This window comes from Leptonychotes weddellii, chromosome X (assembly GCF_054177405.1).
Source record: "Leptonychotes weddellii isolate Sample4059 chromosome X, ASM5417740v2, whole genome shotgun sequence".
Classification (NCBI taxonomy): Eukaryota; Metazoa; Chordata; class Mammalia; order Carnivora; family Phocidae; genus Leptonychotes; species Leptonychotes weddellii.
In genome coordinates, this window is record NC_138385.1 from 1,910,200 (window position 1) to 1,926,814 (window position 16,615).

At 44.1% G+C, this 16,615-nt stretch overlaps 1 protein-coding gene across 6 annotated transcripts in view; it reads right to left on the bottom strand.

The window, feature by feature from the left end:
- Positions 1 to 1,122: 1,122 nt before the first annotated feature.
- The window catches only part of ZNF185 (zinc finger protein 185 with LIM domain), a 61,254-nt gene continuing 45,761 nt past the window's right edge, over positions 1,123 to 16,615 (bottom strand). For all 6 annotated transcript variants that reach the window (XM_081808094.1, XM_081808097.1, XM_081808098.1 and 3 more), the window contains 7 exons: positions 12,776 to 12,973; positions 9,924 to 10,034; positions 8,926 to 9,006; positions 6,947 to 7,018; positions 5,218 to 5,320; positions 4,301 to 4,399; positions 1,123 to 3,398 (listed from right to left, as the gene is read on the bottom strand). In XM_081808094.1, coding sequence (XP_081664220.1) covers positions 4,301 to 4,399; positions 5,218 to 5,320; positions 6,947 to 7,018; positions 8,926 to 9,006; positions 9,924 to 10,034; positions 12,776 to 12,973 — 664 coding nt within the window. In that variant the 3' untranslated portion in view covers positions 1,123 to 3,398. The remainder of the gene's footprint in view (positions 3,399 to 4,300; positions 4,400 to 5,217; positions 5,321 to 6,946; positions 7,019 to 8,925; positions 9,007 to 9,923; positions 10,035 to 12,775; positions 12,974 to 16,615) is intronic.

The window sequence follows — 16,615 nt, forward strand, 5'->3', positions numbered from 1 at the left end:
GATTCCAGGACCCTGGGATCGTGACCTGAGCCGAAGGCAGATGCTTAACCGACTGAGCCACCCAGGTGCCCCCAGACTGACTTTTTGATCACTTTTTTTTTTGTCTCTGGGCTGGATCAAGACATAGAGAGCATGCAAATTGTGTTTTTGGATACAAAACTCAGAAGCATGGATCACTGACAGGCAGAATGACAATTCAACAAGATTCCGTAGCACTGGCCTTAGTGAGCAAGATGAAAGTCTTGACTATTGGTACACATCTGGAGGAATGGGTTTGGATGTGTGTCTGTGGGAGCACCTTTGAGAGGGGTTTGAGAGATACATATATTTAGAATTACTGTCAAAGAAGAGTTGATGGGGCCAGGGGTGTTTAAATGGGAGAAGAGTTGATGAAGGGAGAACCCAATAAGCATCGTCATCTAATTTAGGGGTTGGCATATAGGAGAGGGATGATAGATTACCAGTGGGCAATAGTTAAAGGGAAACAGATTCTAACTCAACTGAAGAATGCATTTTCTGAAACTGGACCTGTCCACAGACAGAATGAGCTTGTACGGGACTGAGCTGGTCATTGCAAGTGTGTGATAAAGACTAGATGGCCATCTGTCTGCAATGATAATGAAGAGGAGGATGGACCCAAAAGAATAAAATATTCTTTATTAAGACCTGACTGGTCTAGAATTCCACACTTCCTTGCATGCATGATTTCTAGATTCTGCTATTTTCTTCTCTTTATATTTGATACTTCTTGAAGTATTTATTTGCTTTTGTAAATAATGGCTTTAGGGGCACCTGGGTGGCTCAGTCAGTTAAGCAACTGCCTTCAGCTCAGGTCATGATCCCAGGGTCCTGGGATGGAGCCCCACATCGGGCTCCCTGCTCAGAGGGGAGTTTCCTTCTCCCTCTGCCTCCTCCTCACCAGCTTGTGCTGTCTCTCTTGATCACTCTCTCTTTCTTAAATAAATAAATAAATAAATAAATAAATAAATAAATAAATAAATAAAATCTTTAAAAAAAAAAGAGTGGCTTCAGGTAATAGGAGAAAATAAATTACACAGGCAAATACACCAAGTTATTACACTTTAAAAAAGGAAACCTTAACATTGACAACATTGACACATCTAATACTTCAACATTTATTATAATTGTGTACATTAATCTGGATTAAGCAAATGTGATTAAAAAACTAGACAATTAAAAAGAAGCAAAAGTATAATGCAACCACCTCTCTTAAGTCTGCAGAATTCTGTGCCTTTTTAGACATGAAACAGGCTGTTCTGAATAGAAATCAATACTGATCTTACAAGCTTTCTATCAATTTCTTGCATATTGATTCTAAAACCCCTTTAAAGGCAGAGTGTATCTTAAAGGTGGAGCAGTCAGCCTATCTTGGACCTCTTTATCCTGTACTCCATCAACTGGGCCTATACTGATTCAGGGTTGGTACCTCCCACACTAAGGAGCAGCCTTTTTTTCCCTTTTACTCATTTATTCAGCAGATATTGATACCTATGTATCCGTGCCTCCCATGTGCTGAGTTCCATGCTGTGGGCTATACTTGAGGAATACCAGCTCATATTTAGTGTTGGTACATGACATATTTTACCACTTTTCCCCTCCAGAGCAAATCTAATGCACATCTATGCAAATAAATGGAGTGTTCCTCTCTGATCATTTGGTGGGAAGACAAATCCACCACCCAGTGTGCACAGGACTCACAAACTGGAGAGAGATGGAGACATTTTCTAATTAAATCAAGAGAAGAGACCCTCATTTTTTCATCAGAAAAACTCTCAGGTTGTTCTTTCTCTCAAGGACCTTACACAGTGATGCTGGTCCCAAAGGCAGAGGAGCTTAGTCGAACCTGAGCAGAGTATCAGCTGACTGCATGGATGGGCCTGCAATCTGTTTAGACAGCCAACAGGTTTCTGTGTTCCAGGTACTTGGGACCCCAGTAGTTGCTGCTATCTTGGGACAGTCTGTAGCGAAAAATAAGTTACTGAAGGCCCTGGACTCAGATCAGCTAGCCTCCTGGGGTTTCCCTGGGTTGACAAGCTCTTCTTTGGGAAGGTCTGTGAGTCAAATCTCTACCCAGCAGAGAAATCTGAGTTCAGAAGAGCATCTTAGTTCAAAATTGTTTTCATGGAAAGGGGAGGAGAGGGAAGGCGGTCAGTTGGCATTTGTGGTACTTTATAGGGAGACCTAGGATGCCCAGAGGAGAAGCATGATTTAATACTTTCATCTCTTTGTAAGAAGAGTATGCCTCAGGGGAGGCCTGAGGAGGGCAGTGTTACCTGGTAAAATGAGGTAACCTCCGCACAGTGCTTGGTATTGTGGTTACTGTTACTGAAGAGAACACGGGTTCTGGAGAGAGACAGCAATGATTCCACATAATGCAATGACCACCTTCTGAGCCTCAAGATCTTCATCTGTAAACTGGGGACAAGAATATCCTCTGCATAGGACTGGTATAGGAATTAATGCCATCACTTTGTGATAATGCCTGATATGTAGTAAAGCCTTGAGAAATGTTAACTGCTTTTCTCCCCTTTTAATCCTGCTGGAGTCTATACACCCTAAAACCTACTTTAGAAGATTTTCCTGTAACTATTGGGAATTGAGGGCAAAGGTATTAATCAACTATCAAAATGCAGACACAGATGTTTCTTTGGTCGGTGGCCTCCTAAGAATCACATCCTATAGAATTTAAACTTAACTGTGTGACTTTCTAATACATGCCCACATGCCTGCAGGAAAAAAAAAAACAACCTCAATTATAGTGAAAAGTGGGAAAGAGAAGATAATTAAAATCTGCTATATAATTCAATCAAAAGCAACTAACTACTTTTAAACGTGTATGGAAAGTTAAAATACAATCCAAATATTAGCCTATGCCAATCCCTAGCATTCAATGTCTGCAATTTACCCACCAGACATCATCAAGTCTTCAACCTGGCTCCTCAGAAGCTTTAGGGCATCTCCCGCTTTCAAGTCCCAAAGGTACACTTAGAATGTGGGTTTGCTCTCTGTCCCAAAAGTCAAGACACACTGAAACCCATGCTCCTGCTTATTGTACCAGGCCACCTAAACTCATCAGGAGGCCAACCTGTCTTAGGAAAGCTAAGATTAAATTCTTGTTCAATCCTTTTTTCTTGAGCCTGAAATAAGATCATGGACATAAAGTGCTTTCTAAGTTATAAAAAGCTACAAACACAAGTAATTATCATAGCATCATTAAGATACTCTACTGGATGTAAGCAGTTCAGCTTGAGAGGGGCAAAGCATGAAGAAATCAAATGGGGAGGGATGAAGTAAGGGAAGAGAAGCCAGCAACTTGGGGCAACTGGGGACAGCCAAACTTGTCCAGGAGTCATCAGCTTCTTCTCAGCCTGGAAGAACTAAAAGAAAATAGTAGTAGCTATGAGACTGGAAATACACATCCAATCCAATAATCAGTCAGAGGTTCTTGGGGTTGATGTTTCCAGGCATTAGGAGTAATAGTCCAGATTAATGTGTCTTCTAGAGAGAAGGCAGAACAGGCTTGTAGCTGGTGGAGAGCCTGATTGCTACCCATTCCCACTGCCTTCAAGGTAGATATTCTATTCTGTGCTTCTAGCTGAGGAGGTGCTAAGGAGGAGGGGCTGCCAAGATCTGGAAAGGCAGTGTCCTGTGGGCACCAGGCCCCATGCAGTTCAGACACTGGGGTCAATTCTGCTGGTGTTTAGCATGCAAAACTGTCTTCAAGCAGTATTGAAAATGCAGTCCAAAGGTGCCCAAGTAGCCCTTCCTGGTCAGGCCAGCCTCAGGATGGCACCATCCCCTCCCACACATGCCCCCTTATCCTGGCCTTTACCTGCTACTGGCCCCCCACCTGTATCTTGTTTTATTGAACACCTTGGTTTTGAGCCCTGGATTTGAATTCAAAGTCCTGGGTTAGATCCTGATTCTGTCATCCACTAGCTAGGTGTTTCCCCAGGCCCTTTTCCTTTTTAGGTCTTTATTTGCTTGTCCTCAAATGAGGCTAACAACACAGGCCTGGCCAGCATCCCAAGACAGCTGGAGGGCTCACCTGAGGTGGTACATGGAAGGTGTTTCTTGACAGGAAGAGACCATGACCCCTGCAACTTAGAAGTGTCTGTGGGGGAGGGTCTTTATCTGTGCTACCTAAAACTTCAAAGTCTCATAGGGCTTCCCTAAACATAAAGTTTAAGAGAGATAACAGTATCCTGGGTTGAGACTCAGGGGGAGACCAGGGCACATTTCTTCTCCCTAATAAGTTTCCTGGCTACTTGGCACCCACCTAGAAGAGCTTCTCATAGCATTTCCCACAATGGATGGTGTCACGGTGAATGAAGATCTGATCCAGGAGCTCACCCATTGGTTTACTGCAAATCCCACACTGAAAGAGAGAGCAAGCTAGAGGTCAACATGCAAATGAAGCAACATAAATGGGTGGAGTGTGGAGGGTGCACCTGAGCAGACACTGAGCTGATGGCACATCCTGGACTTTGAAGCAGACAATAAAGAAGGGTTAGAAAACCGAGACAAACCTCAAACAAAAAAACTCACACAAACTACCAGGTAGGATGATCACATAGTAGTTAGGAGCCCAGGTTTCAGAAATGGGCCTGGGTTTGAGCCCTAAATCCACTACTTATTAGCTGGGTGAGCTTGGGCAAGTTACTGAGGCTCTCTGAGCCTCTATTTCTTCATATATAAAATAGGCACAGTGGCAGGTTACCATGAGGATATAGTGAGGTAAGTCCACACAGGGTATTCAACCTGGGGTCATACACAAAGTAAGTCATTGCTGTTATAGGAGGGCTGTGGGACTTTAGTTGTGATATTTAAGGTCCAAAGAAGGTGATATGAAAATCTAATAAAAGGGAAGGCTACTACAGGAGTGTAGCTCTGCATTCCTCATGACTCTTATACCTGTCACTCTAGTGGACACCTAAAGGACAAGAGTGGCCAGCTATCTGCAGCAGGCCTTCCTGCAGACACTCTTGAATAAGAGAAGTCATGAGTCCCCAGGTGTCTGGGTCTCCAATGATTTCCAAGCCTGCCCTGGGCTAAGCCTTCTGCTCATTCAGCTCCCAGTCCTGCCAAGCCTCTGACATGGAGCACAATCACACAGAGATCAAGCCTTCTTTACACTCTGATCCATGAGGCTCCCTAACTCGGGACCATGTTAGCAGCACCACCGTTCTTCCTTACCTTAAAGCAGTAGTCATGGCAGCAGATGCCAAGATGCTCTAGAGTAATCTTTGGACAGTCTCTGATCTCCTGGTTGCAGTAAGTACAGATCCTTCCACTTGTTCTGTGAGATGAAAAACAAGAACTTGGCAGTCAGGCTGACATGCAGACTACTGATGTGATGCAGTCAGACCTTCTGGTTTGACACAGCCAGGCCTAGATGCCCAGATTCTCAGCCTGCCATCTTTTTCTGTAGTGTGCAATTGGTTGCATATCCCTGGGCTGGACTGGGTCTCAGCCCACTGTAGACCCTCATGATATTTCCAGCAATTGGTCATGTAGCTTCACCCTACTTGCAAATCATATGAGGACCACAAGACCTCCTGGTATGATTCTTATTCCAGGCAGCCTGCCTCTCCATGACCCTTTGCCTAGCATATTGGGGGTACTACCCCCCTCTAGAACAGGAAGACCCATGTCTTCTTCTACAGGAGACATACCCTTGCATGCCCTACCTGGCCCCCTGTCTTGATGACCCTTCTCTTCATGCCTGGGACCAGTAAACCTTGCCTCTCAGACCCTACACTCCAAGGACCATCACAAAGACAGTATGGCTGTAGAGCCTGCTGGGACCTCATGTTGAAGTTCTAGATTCTAACTTCTAGGCTGAGTATCTCCCCACTTTGAGGATCCCTGCCTTTGTTCCTGAGAGTCATCCCTGCTTTTCCTCCTCAGAGAGAACCTGCTGCAAGTGCCGGCCTGCCCTGATCCTTTGGGTGTAAATTGTGAGTGCTTTCTTCCAGAGATTTGAGGATGCTTTTGACAGGAGCTAGGGGTGGTGCTACCAACCTGAAGCCACATAGTCGCCTCCCTTCAAGGGCTCAGAATTACTGTGAGCATCTCAGGTTTGGTCCCTCCATCATGCTGATGGCCCAGGGCTCAGTCTCTTGACAGTGTAGCTAAAGACTCCTGCCTTCATCAAAGCCCTGTTCCCCCCTCCCCCATGTATTTTACCATCACCAGTTTCAGCTCACAGTTAGTCAGATAATACAGTAGAAACATCCCTGACCTAGGAGTAGTCAGGGACCCGGGGTTTAGTCCTGGCTCTGCCACTAACTCATTGTGTAACATAAGACATATTATTTACTCTTTCCAGGCTTGTTTCTTGCACTGTGACCTGAGTGAACTCCATCTCTAAGACTCCTTTCTCTTCTGTTTCAAGAATTTTAAAATAGGACTTCTTTATCATTAAGACCATCCTGTGACCACTGTCATGTAGTGACAGCTTTTGAAACTGCTGAATGGTAGCCTCATTCAATTCAAATGAATGGCTCTCTCTGGCTTCTTGATGATCGCAGCCCATTTTTCTTAACTTTCCATCCACCACTCTCTTTTGTAGTTTAGTTTTTTTTTCCTTTCTGGTCATATGTGCAGGTTTATTAAGTGATCATTTACATTCTAATCCCAAGGCCTCTCCTGCTGATATGAGCTCCCTGGGCTTTCAGCCACCACCATTTCCCTTCTTAGCAGCCCTTTGAGTTTGCCTTCTGGTCTTAGCTGGGTTCAAAGGTTGCCACAAGTGTAACATCCCAATAAGGGAAGCATCATCCAAGTAGTGGTGTGACAGATCTGCAAGTGGATCAGAAGCAGCCAAGCATAAGACAAAAGCAAATGGACTTTGTGTGGAAATGTCCCTCAGCTGTTTCTTCTCTATAGACCTGAGAGCTCCCTGGTAAGATAGTAGACTTACCTCTTAGAGTACAAAGAGCTGTCACATGCAGGTTTCTTCTCCATGTCACATGGGTCCTCAGTGCATCTAATACTGCAGAGAGTGCGGTGGGGAAGAGGAGGGCAGAAGATGGAAGCAAGATGACTACCACGGTCATGAGTGGAAATGCTTTGCTAATATTATTAACCTTGTGGCCACAAGCTGAGACACGATTCTGCATGACCCACCATCATCTGTTATGCTGAGTAGCAGGGGAAGCTTTGAACTTCATGCCAGAGAGGCATAATTCTCTTGGAGAAGAGCCCTTCCAATGGGGGGCAAAGAATACCTGCCATGCTGAGGAAGATAAGATTCACTGATCAGTAGGATGGGATCAGGGCTTTTCTCCCCACATACGTGTCTGCGTTACAATGTGACAGTCACCAGGAGCCCACACAGCAGAAATCAGACATTAGGAATGGGAACAAATAAAAGAAGGAAACATTCTAACATATTACCTGTGCTTGAGTTACAGGGGGGATTGAGGTGAAGTTTTTTAAAAATTTTTGTATCTTCATTTTTCAGTAGTATGACTTTTGATGATGAATACAAATGGTTAAAAAAATAAAATCCTATTGCCAGGAAAATGTGACTATCTACAAGCCATGGGACACACGTTAGTGCTACTGACCAGGTTCTGGTTTTTTTTCTGAGCATTAAGTTTATCTCTAAGCTTCCTGGAAGGTAAAGCAAAAGGAGAAATCACACTAGACTGTACAATCCTCCAATAAAGAAACTCTACCACTTTTTTCACAAGATATAACATCTTAACTGAATGTAAAATTCAATTTTAAAATACATTTAATTGTCAGACTGTGTAAGAATTAAACTTAACAGAGTGGTGGGAATGGGAGGAGAAAAACCAGGAGATAGAGTACAATCAAGTGACACTCATAGACACAAATGCTAGATGGCAAGGACAGCTCCCTGAAAAAAAAAAAAAAAGCCATAGAAACGGAAAATAGATCAGTGGTGGCCAGGGGCTATGGCTGGTGGTATGGGGGGTTGCTAATGGGTATGGGGTTTCCTTTTAGGGTGGTGAAAAAGTTCTGGAATTGGATGGTGATGATGGTTGCAAACATGGTGAATGTACTAAACATCACTGAATTATATACTTTAAAGAGTGAATTTTATGATATGTGAGTTGTATCTCAATAAAGTTATTGACAAAAACTACCCTAAGGAATTACAGATGAAGAAACTAAGGCTCAGGAAGACTGAACATCAAAAATGACCCAACCAATGGGGTCAAGCTGGGGCTTGAACTTGACACCTATGGTCATTATTCCACAGTACCAGTGAAAGCTGGTTCAGAATCCCCAGAGGCCCAATCCTGAAGTAAGGCCAGGGTGTTCCTCTCTGTTACTAAAATCCTCATCCTAGCGGTGAGATGATGTGTCATAAAAAAACATTCCCAGAGGAATGCTGTCTCGGTGCGCATTACTTTTTAACTGAGGTGGCATGAAGGTATCTTTCCACGTGGCATCACAAAGCAACCAGATGAAGAGATGATGACTGAAAAGTTACGCATATATCAGGATCTGCAGTCAAACGTGTGTTCAATGTGTGCAGTCAAACATGAGGCACCCTGGCATGCTGAAAAGAGAGGAGCCCTGTGCTCTGAAACATGATGGAATTAACTAGGTAAAAAGTCCCTAAGGGCCTTGTCAGCTCTGTAAAGAGCAATGCTCTCAGAATTTTACTAAAGAAAGCTTGTCCACCAACAAACAAAGCTAGGCAGGAGGGGATGGCACTGGAAGTGGGGTGTAGGATGAATTAATAGAGGGGGAACACAAAAGCACTGACTTAGGTAGAACAGCTTGAAATTCATAAATCATGTCTGTGGGCAATTACATCATTCACCCATTCAATAAATGATTATACAGAAACAACTCTGGGCCAAGCCCCAGATGAGGTACTGGGGATCCAGGATCATGGAAGGATCTGGGACGTGCTCTTACCTGCTGTAGCATGAAGACACTGGCTTCCCGGAGGATACCTCACTAGCATTCATGTATTCCTTCACAAAGAGAATCCCTTTGCTGTAGAAGGAGCACAGTAGAACAGGAAGAGGTATACTGAAAGATTCCAGGGGACTGGGCCTGGCCCAAAGGAGGGGTCCAGGGCTAGAAGGGTTCCCACATGGTTTGAAGGAAGTAAAGGAACTCATGGTAAATCCCGGGAGTAGAAGTGCTGATGGGCTCTAGCTACCACCAGGCAAGGAAAATGGCAAACAGGAGCTGCTGCCCACTGAGCACACCGTGGACTGGGCTGAAATTGAAGCCTGCTATGTGCAGATTTGAGAACCCTAGAAAAAGGCTCCCTGGAGCCAATGTCAATATGCTTTCCTTCTTCACGCAGATCTCTACGCTATGGGAGGCTTGTCCCCCACCTCCCCAGACTCCAGTACAGTGAACTTTCCATCCTCTCTGACTGCATTTTCTTTCCCTTTTATCTGGCCCAGGATAGCCTCCAAGCTGCAGACATAGACTGTTGGTCCTTGCCACTCTGTGTGAATCTCCACCAACAATCTAATCTTTCCCTTCTCAGTCCTAGATAGGTCCCTGGCAACACTGGAAGTCTGCCTCATGTTGGGCTCACCATGACCCTGAATTTGGCCTTTATCAACCTGGCTTGATGTTATCAGAGGGCTTTCTCTGGCCTTCCCACACATGTTCCTCAAAAGATATTATTAGCAGGGTATTACAGATGGCAGAGCACCAGGAAGTGCCACCTTAGCTTCTCACTGGGGATATGATAAGACTGTCCAGGCATACAAACAGGACTTTATGTTGGGGAGATTTGGGCTACACTATGTGGCCCGTTGACCAATGGGATGCTGGGAGTTGGGGGTGGTACTAGAGCTAACATCAGGGAAGTGACATGGGATAAAAATCAAGTCCTTTAGCTCTAGGGAGGATATAGCCCAGAGAACACTTCCCAGGTTGTCTCTTCTTACCTGATTGAACTGGAGTCCAATTCACTTGGGGAGGCTGGGATGTAAACATGAGGCTGCTCAGTAGAGGCAGCGACGGTAACAGTGACTATACAACTCGAGGGGTTTCTCACTCTGAAGGAAGTAAATGGAGGGGTGAGTGTGTAAACATTGAGAGCTGACATCTTCCAGCATCAAACAGGGTTTGGGGAGCCTACTCTTGAGACTGCCACTTCAAGGAGTTTAAAAATGTGCCAATGTTTTTAAACAACCCATGCAGATCACTGAGCTTGTGTTTTACAAGGTTCTTGAGATCAGTGAGTGGAACCACTTACTTTACAGATAAGAAAACCCAGGTGAAGTGAGCAGGTAACACTGTGAGTCAGTGGTAAGACTTTAATTTTAGAGTATCCTTCCCCACTACAGCCAAAGGCCTTGGCCTGTGACTCACTTGGTCTGAGGAGAGCATGGGGGCTACCAGGGCCTTGACAGACACAGTCCAGCTCACCTCCTTGCTGGATGGGACAGCCCCTTCCTAGGATCAACTCTATCCCCTCATCCTCCAGAGAACTCTCTGGAGAAAAGAACACCAAGGGAGAGAGGAACAAATAAATTTAGGCAGCACCAAAGAAGAGACTTGGATGCACCTCATTTTGGAAGGCATTTGACATGAGCAGAGGCAAGAAACTGACACGTATGACGGTTTTTCTGAATATCCACCACTTGGCTGCACACACAGCCGTTGGCCTGGAATCTGACCTCCTAGCTGGCTCACAAGTTTTTTCTCTGACCAGGCCCTTACTTGCTCTCACTCTGCCCGCTGTAGGTCAGGGCATGCTGTTGGGCACCAACCACTGCCCACCCCCATTGTGTGCCATCCACTTTACATATACCTACTCTCTAGTGGCCTTGGGACAGCTCTATGGGCACATACTGTCCTGGGCTGAATTTGGCTTCTTTCCAACATGTTGCTGCTCAGACCAACCTCTGAATGTGGCTGCTTCCACCTGGCCCAGTCTCTGGGGCATCCCTCCCTTGCTAGAGAATCCAGTGCCCAAGAACACAACTAGTTTAAGAGTGGGGAGGGGGGAAAACAATCATGATCTTGCATTTGCCTAGCTCCCCAGTCTCATCTTCTCAAACTTTGTCATATACACCTGAATCTCTAGGCATACTGACTGACTTTCTCATATCTTTGCACATAACACCACCTTCTCCTCTGGGAAGCCCTTCTGGAGTACCTGCTCTCTCACCCGAGGCTGGGTGAAGTACCCTGTTTCCATGTGCCCAGTCATCCTGTGCCTATTCCTATGTCACCTTATGATATAGGAATGAACCATAGAAACTGGAGGAGATGGACTAGCTGGGAGGGGAGGCCCCACAGGAACCTGGAAAGACAGATGATAGGGGATAAAATACAAAGCCAGAGAGTGAGAAGAAAATGACTGCAAGAGGAAGGAACAACTAGCAAGTGTCTGGCATTCTGGTCCACACCCAGCACAAGAGTTGAAGGGACAGTAGAACTGAGGGGGCAAGGTAAGAAAATATCCCATGGGGATCCTTCTAGGACTGCAACGTGAGCAATGACAGACCTCCACCAGGAGGGCTCCTGTCCCTGGTCAGGTAACATCCCATCTCCCTCCCATAGCCTACTCCTTCTAGTCTACAAGATCCAGCCCTGGCCCTGCCCACCTGGTCTCCTTCCCCCTCCTCACCTCACTTCCTACCCTTCAACCACAGAGCCCTTCTTTCAATCTCTTCTCCTCAACTCCCTCTCCCATCTTGGTCTTTGTACATGCTGCCCACTTGTGTCTTCCCAGGTTCTCTTCCAGTCTGGCGGCTCCTTGTGCTTCAGGTTTCAACTGCACTGTCCCCTTCTTCGCAGAAAAGCTTTCCCTGACCATCCTAGCTACAATACCCCCTGTCCCGGCCTCTCTCCATTAGAGGACCCAGTTTCCTTCTTTTCTGGGCTTATCACAAATGGAGAGGCAACAGATACAGCACAGTGATAAGTAGTACATGCTCTGGACTCTGCTTTCTAATCCCTGTTAGGCCACTACCTGGCTGAATGACTATTGGCAAGCTGTTCAACCTTCCTCTGCTTCCATTTCTGTTCTGTAGATCTGAGATAATAATAGTACCCCCCCATATGGTTGGTGTGAGAATCAAGTGAGTACACACAAAGCACAAGAACAGTTTCTAATTCATTTTTAGTACACAGCAAATGCTAGTGGTTATCATTACGGTATTATTGCTATAGTGTTTATTTGTTGGTGCACCATGTGCTCCCTTGCCTTCTTGTTCAATGTGTATGTGGCTGCTACCTACAACTGGCTCACAGGAGATCCTTATATACTGTCTCTAGGCCCATAGCTCTTGGTTATTTCTAAACTCATGGCCACCTTGGGGAAAGATCTCCAGAGAGCAAAGGGACCACCCAAATGTTGCCATGCAAGGCCACCCTGGCTGGCAGTGGTGGCAGTGGAAGAGTTCATCCAACATCATTTATCTCTGGGGAGCTCCCATCCACACCAGGACACACCTTCCTCAGAGACCTTCCATCTCCGTTAATGGCAAAGGCATTCCATATCCTCTCCTGACCCAGGTTTTCATGCTCCAAAGGGCTGCCAGAAAATATGATACTCTGTGCACTTTCTCTGTTCCAGGCTTCGTCTAACAGACTGGATGCTAGAGCTCCAAACTGAAGCCCATGAAGACCTACCCCTGGGGCATTCATTGCTGGTCACCTTCCCACTACCTCCTAGCCACTCACAGCTGCAGAGAGTAACAGATTTGCCTAACATGTTATGGTTTGTTCTGCATGGTGGCCCATCAAAAAAACCTGGGCTGTAGCAGGGGCCCAGCATAACCCTTACCTGCTGGCCTGGGTGTTCAGTTCCACAAGCTGCTCAGGTCTTCTGGGGCTGCTCTGTGGCTCTGGGGTCCTGGGGGCTGCAGGCTGCTGGGAGGGTACGGCTGGGTCTCCCTGGCCACCTCTCAGGGCTGTGGGCTTCTCCTGCAAGGTCTCTCCCACCTTGGCAGCCACATTCTTCTCTTCAGAACCAGCCAAGGTGCTGAGGAAGAATAAATATCCTTATGGAGCAAGTACTTTGGGACCAGTCCTTCTTTACCCACTGCCTGCTGATGTTACCTCCTGTGGCCATAGTGGGCTCCTCTTCCAGAAGATGGGGAAGAGAAGAGCCCAGCATGGCCCCCATTACACGGAGACCAGTCTTTCTCGTCTTTGGGAGAATCCCAGTACCACTGCTCCTTTCCCACTTGACAAAGACTCTGAGAACACATGATGACTTCAATGAGGTTTTAAAAGACAGTCTTCTAGCTGGAAACAAACAGTGGCATTCCTGTCCCCGTCCTCCCACTGCCATCTTTCTTTTCTCCAAGCCTTCTCAGTCCCAGTCTGTCTGTCCTGCCTAAAAAGCCTCAAGCCATCTGGTTTTCTCCCCAGGCCCTGGTGCTCAGAAGACTTAAGAACACAGGCAGCCCCACAGGGGCCCAGCTCTCTCAGAAGGAGCTTCTCCCCTAGGCGGGCTGGGTGAGGGTGACAAAAGGGAAACAGTACCATTATGCTCACTAATTTTCAAAGAGGCTGGTGACCCCACAGTGGGTCACCAACCCCCAAAGACTCCCAGCCAGACCAGAAATGTGTGACTCAGCCCATTTGTGATCCTCGCGCGCCATCTGGTGGATAGTGCGGGACAAGACTGCAGCTTAAACCATGCCAAGATCCATCTTGCCCAAGGCAGCCATTTTCCTTATTGATGGTCACATTTCCCAGCTGCACTGTGGTTGGAGCTCTTGGCTACAGGAAATGGCGGTACACGCGGATGCACACATGCTGAAATGTGTAGGAGCTCAGCACACGCACAAGCAGGCACATACGTATTGTTGTGGCAGCTTTATTTTCACAGTTAGGAGTATTTTTCCTTTATTGCTAAGTAATCACAGCTATTATTTCGAGGCAATCGCATTTTCATCCCCTTTTTACAGATGAACAATCTGGGGTGAGGGTCCCTTTGCAGCTCATAAATAGCAATCAAAGGGTGCCTGGGTGGCTCAGTGGGTTAAGCATCTGCCTTCTGCTCAGATCATGATCCCAGGGTCCTGGGATCAAGCCCTGTGTCAGGCTCCTTGCTCAGCGAGGAGTCTGCTTCTCCCTCTCCCTCTGCCTACCACTCCCCCTCCTTGTGTTCTCTCTCTCTGTCTGTCAAATAAAATCTTTTAAAAAAAATGGCAATCAAGACAGAACTTCAGTTCCCTCCCGGGGTTCAGTCCGACCATATAGCCAGCTCTACACTTCCATCACTAAGTGGAGATGGAACTGGGGTGGAAGCAGAGCAAGAGTTCATTACTTCAACGTCCCAAACAAACAAACAAACAAAAAGGCCCTTCTCAACTTCAGTTTCCTCCCCCACAACAGCCAAACATTATGAAAGAACTGTCTACACTCACTCTTGTGACTTCTTCATTCCTTTTTCCTTGTCAACTTTCCCCTGAAGCTACTACTGCTTCCCAATATCCCAAATTATCTGTGCCTAGCGCCACTATGTGGTCCTTTAGGCCCCTGCCCCCAATGGGGGCTCTCCAGGATCTCGGGGATCAAAAAAGCAACCATTTGAAGCTGAAAAACCTAATTTGAATGCTCTGGATATTTTATCCAGGTAGACAAACCTTAGAGACACCCCAAGGGCTGTTTCTCCTTGGTCCGTCACTCCAAACTTAGTCTACAGTCTCCATAAGATTACTATCAGGACAAAAACATTTCTTAAAAGCTTCCTCTACAAATATTAGTAGGAAGCTTTAGCCTTCATGTTGAGCAGGTAACCTCAATTTGTCCCATCTGCCACAAACACAACTCTCATAAAAAAATTAAGTGAGGCAAAGATGAGAGACAACACTTATAAAACCAGTGAGTTTCGTGGTTGTGTGTTTATAACTGACTCATGGCTGAAAATTTAGAATTAAAGCCATGAAATCTCTCTTTTTGTGTCTATCTGTATGTTTATGTATATGTGTATGTTATATATGTGTAATATTTTCCTATCTCTGGGAAGTATACCAAATTCACTTACAAAGTCCCTTATCCTCTATTCCAAATGACTTAGAGATAAATAAGCACTTATACAAATTAAATATTCCTAAGACTTTCATAAATTAAATAAATAAATTCTAAACTTTGAGTATAAAAAACCAGCATTCTTACAAAAATTAACCCAAATGTTTTAAAAATTCAAGGTCAAAACATTTAGCTAAATCTTTGGCAAATAAGACTAGTTTAATATTCCTAGTTTAATAAGAACAGTTATGTCTCATGAGTTATCAACCTTACTACAAGCACATATTTTTATTCTACTTGAGTATAATCTTCCTAAACCTAATGGGTTTACTAGCGCAATAAGCTAGTATTACATCTACTAGGTGTTTAAGATTACAAAAATATACATTTGCTTTTAATCAAACTGAGTCATTATTCTGACAAACTCTATTTCAACAGTAATTAGGTTTTATAATATGTCAGCTTAAAGACAGTTTCCAAGATCTTTTTGGAAATTTAAAACCTTAGATTCATGCTAAATTAAATTAAGAGATACTCACTAAATACCTAGATCATTTCAAAGTAAGATAAAATACTGAAACATTAGTTACTAAGCCTAAGTTTAAGTTTATATACTTTTTGCTGCTTATTTTTTATAGTACAGAGAGGCTGTAGATAGATTTGTTAATAAATGTCTTCATCTGTCCACACTGAAAAATTATATTATAAAAAAGTATGTAACTATAAAATTTTATGAGATATATATTCATAAGCTTTACTAGTCTACTGTAAAATGCTGGTGCATGACAAACAGTTCAAAATGATCTACCTCCTAGTTTTCTCTGTAAAATAGAAGTTACTAATAGTTAAAAATTATAATCAGTATGTGTAAATGAGACTACTAAAAGTAATAATGGCAAAGGAGAACAACTTTGTATGCAAGGTATGCAAATATATTTTTGTTATATAAATATATATTTGTTATAATATATTTTTATAAATATAAATACATTATATATAAATAATATATTTTTGTAAATAGAAGTTTTGTCCTAAATTAACCAGTGGTTCCAAAAGTTTTGCAAGATGAAATGTAAATGGATATTTTTAAAAATATAAAATGTTTACAGAAAATAAATTTTATTTGTTGTCAAAATTTACTAAAGCTTAATGAGATTATTTGTAATATTTTCAAAAAGAATTCTAGTATCAAGTATTGCACTGATACAAAACTAAAATTTGGTTTTCTCTCTGTTAAAATAACAAGATTTTCTTGGGGTGCATGGGTGGCTCAGTTGGTTGAGTATCTGACTCTTGATTTCAGCTGAGGTCGTTATCTCAGGGTTGTGAGATTGAGCCCTATGTTAGGCTCTGCGCTCAGTGTGGATTCTCTCTCTCTCTTCCTCTGCCCCTCCCCCCCAATAAATAAATAGAATCTTAAAAAAAAAGGATTTTCTTGGCTCATTGGCCTGATCCTAATAAAAGATTAATGGTCTTTCTTTTTTCCTCAGTAATCTTTTTTTATTTTATTTTATTATGTTATGCTAATCACCATACATTACATCATTAGTTTTTGATGTAGTGGTCCATGATTCATTGTTTGGGTATAACACTCAGTGCTCCATTCAGTACGTGCCCTCTTTAATACCCATCACCAGGCTAA